General features: G+C 37.9%; 1 protein-coding gene across 1 annotated transcript; it reads left to right on the forward strand.

The window, feature by feature from the left end:
• Window positions 1-425: 425 nt before the first annotated feature.
• On the forward strand, window positions 426-8771 carry LOC114274143 (uncharacterized). Its single transcript, XM_028216009.2, has 2 exons — window positions 426-939; window positions 8052-8771. Exons 1-2 carry the CDS (start codon window positions 594-596, stop codon window positions 8585-8587), a joined length of 882 nt encoding a protein of 293 aa, XP_028071810.1. The 5' UTR covers window positions 426-593; the 3' UTR covers window positions 8588-8771.
• Window positions 8772-9413: the final 642 nt, after the last annotated feature.

A 9413-nucleotide genomic window follows, 5' to 3' on the forward strand; every position in this document is an offset into this window, starting at 1 on the left:
CTAATTCAACAAAGAACTCTCCAAAGTGGAAAGACTCAACTAGCTTAATTACTAATCAAATTTAAGAAAGAGCCTATAATGAAAAGAGTCAAGAAAAAAAAAAAAAAACAATGAGTTATATAACCAAAAATGTCCTATTATCTAGTGTACATACAAGAAAAAGACAAAATAAAGACCTGATTGAAAAGAGACTAAAATAATTAAAAAATTATTATAAATTATTAAATCATTTTAATCCTTTTTTTATACATATTTTCATAAAAAAAATACTAAAATATCAATTCTCAAACGTTTCTAAGTATAGATCTCAAGAAACTTTACAGTAATTTTTTATAGTAATAGTTTTCACATTTTTTTTAATTTTTATTTAAATTTTTTTATTATTTAAAAAATATTTTTTACACAAATTTCGATATTATGGTCACAAGTGGGCTGATGGGCTACCAAGAGTATTATTTTAATGGGCTTTAGGTATTTTACAGTATATTGGATCCTTCATCTTCTACCACACCACAACTCTAGAACCCTAGACGACATCAGAAAACCAGGGTTACTTTTACTCTCTGTTATTTGTCTCTCTAGCAGTAGCAGCGATGGGCGTAGATATGGCTCCGGCACAGTCGAACAAGCTCCGGTGGGGAGAGATGGAGGAAGATGAAGGAGAGGACCTCGAATTCTTGCTTCCGCGGCGCCAGGAGATCGGACCGGACGAGAACGGGGTGAAGAAGGTGGTGGAGTACAAGTTCAACGACGAGGGAAACAAGGTCAAGATCACCACCACCACCCGCATTCGAAAGCTCGCCTCTGCTCGCCTCAGCAAACGCGCCGTCGAGCGCCGCTCCTGGCCCAAGTTCGGTGACGCCGTCCACGAGGACGTCGGCAGCAGGCTCACCATGGTCTCCACCGAAGAGATCATCCTTGAACGCCCTAGGGCTCCTGGTAAGCATTTGTTTGCTCTCTCGCCTTTTTTTTTTTTTTTTTTCAATTTGATCCTTTAGTTTCAATTATATCAATTTACCTTTTAATTTTTCATACTTAGGTCAGTTTAATAGGAAATTAGGAAATTGGACATAAATTAAGGACGATGGTTCATTCAAAACAGAATAGACAAATTTTAAATTGGACGTCAATTCGCCAACCATTTTGATGATGATGAGAGTGAATCAGCTATTTTATCTATTGATTTCAATGTGATTTCAATCCAATAAAGGCATTATCAATTAGACTAAATTGGCACAATGTGAAAATTCAAAGGAAAAATTGATACAATTAGAATTATAGTACGGGGCAAACTAGAGGGTTTATGGGTGTAATTTCCCCCTTTTTCTTTTGTGTTTTGTTATTTTTTTAATTGTTTAGCGAGTATAGAGGTAAGAGGTTTGTAATTTTCTTACTCTTAAAACTTCGATTATGATACCAATTAAACTGCAGTTTGGCTCCATTGATTTGGAGAAAGTTATGGTCTATTGGTTTTGCTTTTTAGAACTATTGTCTGTTTTCTAAAATGGACAATGACTTGGGAATATCTTCAAGGTGACACCTTTTTAACATATTATTTTTACCTGAGGCTAAAGAAACGAGTTGGAAAGGGATGCAATTCCAAAATTTCATTCTTTTGGTGTTCCAAAATTGCGAAAATAAGCTTGAAAAATGATATACTAAATTGGTCCCCGGTTACATTGATGGTATTGGAAAGTCGTCAAACCCTATGGTGCAAACACATTATACCTGCTATTGTACGCCTATTTCTGTATGATTAATGCATGAACTTATTTCCAATTATGTTTTCTTGTCCACTGACAGTAGGGTGTGAATATGCTGATTCTTTTGGAATTTTAGTTTGTCTTTTAGAAGGCTTATGTGAGGAATTTGATTCGGAAGTTCATGTCATACTGTGATTCTATTATTATGGGGAGGTCCCAAGGATTTGTGTTCTCTGAAAGAATTCTTTTTGACTTGTCAAATTGGGGTTTTTTACAGTCCACATGTAGTTTGCTTTCAGATATTCGTTTGGTTTGTAGTTAGTATGTAAATTTTTTGTAGGTTTTGAAGGATTTGTGACCCTAACATAAATAGTTTTCCAATACAATGATGTCAATCATTGACTATCTTGGGACATTGGGATTATTTTCAATTTCTTCAAACGAAATTTATCACTAGAAAATTGTAAATACATGATTTCTATTGTCAAGTAGGGTGAAGTGTTTCCAGAATCAAGCATAGTCATGAAAACATTACTATGGTGCTTTGGTGCTTTTATGAGTTGTTTTGCAGCCATTGATTCCAAATTGTGAAGAGGCTTCACCTTTGCCGAAGGGGGTGGAGAGTGTGCAAGTTCCTTTAAGGCATGCATGGAATGCCCCCTGTGTAGGAGGGTCGAACCATGGGGACCAGCTCTTTGCAAAAGGTGTCCTATGCTTAGGGCAAAGTGGCTCAATCCCTTTGGTTCAACATTTAGGAGGTTTCTAAACTACCTAATGTAGTTGTGGTCAAACCTTGGAGACTGTATCATGGGGTGTTAGTGGGTAACACTTTTGAGGTGTTATGTCTTGGTCAACACTAGCCTTTTCTTCCTGATTGTGCCTCTCTCCAAGACTAATCAAGTCGAAGGGGGCACCATGACGAACCCTTAACTCTTGTCTCCAAGTCACTAGTAGAAGGGGACACACTTGGTTGAAGAACTACTCGATTGAATCAAGGAGGTACCAAGCAGGTAAGTCACTAGGGCAGGGACTATATTCAAGTAGAAAATTCTTGGCCAAGTGTCACAGGCCGACTCCTTTAGAGGCGCAGCGGATCAATTTTTTGCCCGTGTGGCGCTCAAACTCCACCAAGTTTATGCCCGCCATAACTCGTTGACAAATCGAGTGTTAATGATCTCACCCGTTTGAACATTAGGGCCCAATGCTTTGTTAAGCAAAACAAACTTCACAAGGAGGCTCCATCTTCACCTGGATGCCATAAATAGGCCTAATGCCTCAAGTGCACCAAGCACGGCATAAGTTGCTTCATAGCGCCAAGCTTACCTCAAGCAAGGTGCTCACCCAACTTAGGTTCATGTCATCAAGGTGCCAAGCCACACAACAATGTGCTAGTGAAGGCCCTTGACTTAGCCAACAAGCCAACATAGCATGTTGGGTCTTTGACAGCATCTCGAAGTATCGTAGGATCAAGCATGCCTTAATTGATGCATATAGGAAGCCACATGGTTATGCAAAGCCCACAAGCCATCGAGGGTCAATCTCTTGCCCACAGTGTAGTCCTCGTGCCAACACGTGTGTTAGATTCCGCCTAAGGCCATTGCTCACCTTAGCGTTGCATCAACGTGTAGCATGAGTAAGGAAACATCTCAATCCGTAGCTTGTTTGTAGCATAATGTAATCCCTCAATGGACTTAGTCAATGTATTACTTGATGCTTTCATTCAATAGTCCATATATGTGGTGTTGCCTTCCAACCGCTTAGCATAAGCCAACGGATCCCCAAGGTTGAACCCAAACCAAGCACTTGAGTTGCAACTCGAGGTCTTTGGTGGTGCCTCAATAGCCCATTTGGTCTAAAACGAATCCCCAAGATGCCAAATCGCGTGGCATAATAGAAACAACGTGCTGGACCTCTCCCTCGGGAGGCACGTGCAATGCTCACATTTTTTGCATCGTCCACAAGGCTCCTAAACCCGCGTGGAGACTCTAGACACCGTTCTGGATGTCTAAAGCCCGCACTTGAGTTGCCCTAAGGCTGCTCACTTGAAACTCAGTTTGGGGAGGGAGGCAGGTAGGTAGTGCACCTTGCCTCCTTATATATGCTTGTTAAGCATTTAGTCATCTGGCAGGAGGAAACATGCCTTTGTCCAAAGAGTCATAATCAGTGTGTTTGGTTTGAGTTTTTTGAAAACTGACTTTTTTGGTTTTCGTGTTTTTTTGTTTTTAGTGAATATTTTTTAAATTTTAAATATTTTTTTTACTTTTTTAAATGCACCTTACTTAGATGTTTCTAAAAAGTAAAAAATTTGTGAAAAAATATTTTAAAAAATTAATTAATACATAAAAATATTAAAAAAAAATATATACTGAATTCTTATATTTTTTTTTGTATTTTTGGTATTTAGTGAATTTTTAAAAGATTTTTTTTACAAATTTTTTTACTTTTTAGGTGTATTTATGTTAGGTGTGTCTAAAAAGTAAAAAAATTCTTAAAATATTAAAAAAATTCAGTAAAAACAAAAAAAAAACACGGAAAATAAGAAAGTAGAATTTTCTGAAAAATGTTTTTTGAAAAGCGGAAACAAGCAAGGTGAATGATTTTTCAAAAATTCCACAAATTGAGAAAAATCATGAAACTTGGTTGGAAAAACACTTCTCCCAAGACCTCTTTCCAGTAAAAATTTCAACTCAAAATTCCTTCATTTGGATGCCCAAACAACGCGCCGAAAATCTGCCGCGGCTGGCTGCTGCTGCCGCCTGCTGGCAATGGGCTGCAGCCTTGCTGCTGGTGCTGGCTGCTGGCAGTGGGCTGCGGCCTTGCTGCTGGCGGCTGCTGCTAGCTGCTGCTGCTGGTGGCAGCTAGTGCTGGCTGCTGGCATGGGCTGCGGCCTTGCTGCTGCTGGCTTGCATGCCTTGGGCTGCATGGGGCCAATGTCGGGCCACGTTGAGGCACTTCCAACGGCCACTCTTGTGCACTCAAATGGCCACACCACCGCGAGTAAAATGTCACGGAGTTGGCCTTGCAAGGCAACCCGTGACACCAAGCCAGGGAGTGCTTGAGTGGCATAATGGATGCCTTGTCCCCTTAGGCCCAGAGCTAGGGTACAGTGTGCACTAGCTTAGTTGGCATAGCTCAACCTGGGATGGGAGCATGTGGAGGTACCTTATTGGCACACGATGCCTTTGGTTGTGCATTTTGCATAATGTTTTTTTTTTTTTAAATTTTTATATTTTAATTTTTGTATTGTTTAAGTTTGTGAATGGACTCAATTGTGTCACTGGAGGGGGGCGGGGAACCCTGATATTAATGCCCACTTGTGTCACCTCATGCAGCTTACACTGAGGATATTCTCTGTCAGATTATTTAGTTGACCATTTTAAATATGATGTGGTAAATACTTTTAAGTCCAACAACATGGCTCATCCTTTCTGTTTTTAAGCAGTGTGGCCCATCATGATGCTTATGTATGCATCTTTATCCTATATGTCATTTTTTTGGATGTTGATTTGCACACCATGTCACTTCTCTTTCATTTTATTTTATCATTTTCTTTGGTTTTGGGAGTTAAAGAGGCAACTAATGTGAATCTTGAATTACTAGGAAAAGCAGGTTTTGATCATCATCATGATGTCCTAAAAAGAATAGTGTAGTGCTATCTCCATATTCTCTACCAGCTTTTTGGGATGGGCCCACACAAATTCATCCTCAAAAGCAGGAAAAGAGAGTGAATGATAGAATGATTCAAGTTTTCACTGTTATTTTTCTCCATGGCAAACAAAGCTCAATGGGTATGGCCCAACAATTATTACTATAGGAGAAAGGAAGAGGTCCCAATCCCACAAGACTTCTTGAATCAGCCAATTTGTGAGACCTCATGTGTGGTTGGAATGTTGTGCTTACAAGCATAATGCAATAATTAATAGTTTATGTCAACATCATATCACTGTCCCAGTTCATTAGAAATTTTATGGCACTTTCTCTTTGATCTGGTGTGAGATGGTTGACATTCCTTGAACATTTGAATTAAAGAAAAAAATAGCAAGTGCACATACAATTCATAGAATGAGACCCCACTAGGTCTGTGCTCTGTTTTTTGTTTTCATTTTTCAAAAATCACAAACTTGTTTGACAAACTAAATTCTGAAAACAGTGGAGAAAAAAATTCAAAAAACAACCAATTTTTCAGGAAACACTAAAAATGTAGTTACCGGCAAATCTCAGTAGGGAAATTCGCTTGTCACAATAGAGAAATTTCACCTTCCCTCACAGCTCTAGTTGAAGAGAAGAATGGCAAAATAAAATAAAATAAAATAAATGAGAACATTTTCTTAGAAACTACTGACAGCAAGTGTGTTGAAGAATGCTACTTAAATGAGAATTATGCACTTATTAAAATGGGGCCGTGGTTGCGATCCAGGGTGGGGTGGTTTGTAGATCTACCATGGTGATTTGCAAACTTTGATCCTTTTTCTACTTGCTATCTCATCCTTTTTTAAGACTAAAAACTGAAAAATGATGTATAGAGAGTTCTTATTGCCAGAAAGGGTGATGTATTTGAGGAATGGTGTGCTTGGTGTTTTGGAAGTTTCAACCAATGTCAACATAAATGATGAACAGGTCGATTGTACCCAAATAAGTAATGGTCAGTAGGTACCCTTCTCACTTTTGTTCTCCATATGTTTGTGGCCTTTGGAAAGAGGAATCAAAATGTGGGGTCCACTTTTGGGGTTTGAAATGGGTATATACTTTCTGGATATGCTTGGTGGACCAAGTGACTGTTGCGAGCTGCGAAGTCTTTCGCATAAGAATTTATGTAATAACTATTGTTTGCAGAACAATTGAGTTCATCAGCAAGGGTTGATCAAAGTTCTCTTAGGGGTCAGAAGTTTTTTTTACTTATATATTTAATTAATATTAATTTAATTTATGTAGTTGTCGATATTTTGTAGTCTATTCGTTGTGTTAATTTTTGAAAATTGAACTAATTTTTTTTATCATCTTTGTTTTTTGCTCCTTCCAGTTTTGTCATGTGTAGAGGTTAAAAAGGTGTTATGGCATTGACATGAACCTGACGCTACATCTCCTTAGCTGCTTTTAGTTCTCTATACGCACTTTTATGATGCATATGAAATAGGGAATTTCATGGATATGAATTTGGTTTCATTGGAACAAATACAAAACTCAAAAGTTTTCAATTAGGAATATAAATCCCTACCACACGGACACACACACAAAAACAAAAACTACACTGCTAAATGATAATCTTATCAAAGGATAATTGTGGAAATATAGAAGATTATGATGCGATGAATAGGAATTAAGAACAAAAATTCATGTTTAAATGATGGTGCCACTATCTCATTGTCACAGTGAGCGACCTCCATTTTTTTTTTTTTTTTTAAGATTTTGTTGTTGCTCTTCTCACATTGTATGATCCGTCTTTTTTGAACTGTTGAAATTGAGTAGACAGTCTGATGATTTATCTTAAACTCATCCATTGCGAAGGTGGAACATTCTCTTTTGAACTTTATAACATGAGTTACAACTTTTATGGGATAATCTTCTTCTGGTAAAATTTCATAGACGGTAAAAATATTTATTGTTAACTAGAAGTAAGAAATGTACTTCTAAACTCCTTTTCAAAATAGCAATATTAAGGTGGGGCCAACTTATCAAGATATAAAATAGAACAAAGTGGGGCCTAGTGATGGCTTGGATTTTGGGTTGGGGCTTAAATAAGCGCACTAATGAGATGAACCCAAAACGCTCAGAATGTTAGACAGGGAGAAAGAGCTATTAAAGTTATGGAACGAGTTGTCAAGGGACATGTAACTGACTTCACTCACTTATATTTACATTGTTATAACATTTAGCTATATGTGTGTGTGTGTCTGCATGCTTGTACGGAGAATTTTCATTTTCCACCTGTCAAGAAACATATATGTGAAGGTTTATTAACGTAAGAGAAGAAAACATAGGTCAAATAGTATGCTTTGTGTTTGCTCAATGTTGATTTACTCTTTGGTCTACATGGGATTGATTGCTGATTGCCCCTTGGAAGATTACATTCATGGCACATGTTTTACTGTTAATTCCACATTCCAAGGTCATATTGGCATCCTGTCTTTTACATCAGACGTGTATGATTGACTTTGTCTGTTGGTTCTTTTTTTTTTCTTCTTTTATTTTATAATTCATCCATTTGGTTGTTAGAGAGGTCTACTTCAATGTTTATGTTGAGCTCATATTTTCTAGTGAATTCACAGCAATATGAAACTATTCTTTGTTCATAACCATTGAATGGTGATGTTCTAATTTGTTTCCCACATATTTTGTTGTTAACAACAGGCAGCAAATCTGAAGAAACAAAGGTTGCAGGCGACCCCTTGGCTCAAATTGGGAAAGCAGGTGCTGTACTCATGGTTTGCAGGACATGTGGTAAGAAGGGTGACCACTGGACTTCAAGGTGCCCTTACAAGGATCTTGCCCAACCGAGTGAGGGCTTCATTGACAAGCCACCTGCATCAGAAGTCCCAACCGTGACTTCCGGCCCCAGCAAGGGAAGCTATGTTCCTCCGGGCATGAGACCAGGTGCAGAAAGAACTGGGACAGACATGAGACGCAGAAATGAAGAGAACTCTGTCCGGGTCACCAACCTCTCAGAGGACACCCGGGAAGCTGACTTGCATGAGCTGTTCCGTACCTTTGGCTCAGTGAGCCGTGTTTACGTTGCTGTTGATCAGAAGACTGGCATGAGTAGAGGTTTTGGTTTCGTTAACTTTGTGAACAAGGAAGATGCCGAGAAAGCTATTAACAAACTCAACGGGTATGGTTATGACAACCTAATTCTCCGAGTTGAGTGGGCTGCACCTAGGGCAAGCTAGTATTTTTCCCTAAGGTTATGGAGACGTATAATTTATCCTTGTCAGTTGGGATTTTGAACCTTTTACTATTTCTGGTTTAGACTTAATTTCTTATGCTATTGCTTGTTCAAGATTTTGGGGATCCTTTTCTTAATATAAATTTTCTCACCACGTCATGAAGAATGGGGTTAAGACTTTTAGTTAATTTTACTGGAACGGAAAACTCAATTTAGTTGAGTAGAGATTCCAAGATTTAAGTTTAAAGGACAACCTAACTGCGTGTAACGGGTGAGTCACTGAATTCAGTGATACCCTGTGAGGGTGGGAGGTTAAGTTAATGTTTTTTAATGACCAAAGTGATGTAAATAATTAACCGTGGTATAATGAGATACTTTACATAAGTTACTTATGTGTGTGCAAAATGAGGTTGTTTCTTTAAGAATTGATAAGGTCGAATTTTTTAAAAATACTCACTGAATTAGGTTAGTGTTCCAGGATTATTACCAGACGCGCTAATGAGAACAAGAACAAGGCAATGTAAAGTTTGTGTTTTTTTTTTTTTTTTAAATGTTTTTTGATAGTTGGTGATTTCCTTGAAGGCATAAAAATATATTTTTGAAAAAAAAAAACAAATAAATAAATATGGTGATAATTTGTACTCTTTTCCTAACAATTTGTAAATGATAATTATGATACCATGATACTTGTATATTCTCTTTTTATGTTTTTGTTTTTGTTTCTTTCCAAATTTGACGGGTGGTCCAGATGTGGAGTCATGATTATATTGGCAAAGTTCTACAGAGGGAAGGAGGGAATGAGGCATATTGCAAGCACAAACTCTTCAACG

This window comes from Camellia sinensis, chromosome 14, assembly GCF_055761805.1.
Source record: "Camellia sinensis isolate YWXY chromosome 14, ASM5576180v1, whole genome shotgun sequence".
In the NCBI taxonomy this organism is placed as follows: domain Eukaryota; kingdom Viridiplantae; phylum Streptophyta; class Magnoliopsida; order Ericales; family Theaceae; genus Camellia; species Camellia sinensis.

Coding starts and splice junctions, on each gene's coding strand:
- LOC114274143 (XM_028216009.2), top strand. CDS start 594: ATGGGCGTAGATATGGCTCCGGCACAGTCGAACAAGCTCCGGTGGGGA. Junction 940..8,051: donor TGAACGCCCTAGGGCTCCTG/GTAAGCATTTGT, acceptor TGTTAACAACAG/GCAGCAAATCTGAAGAAACA.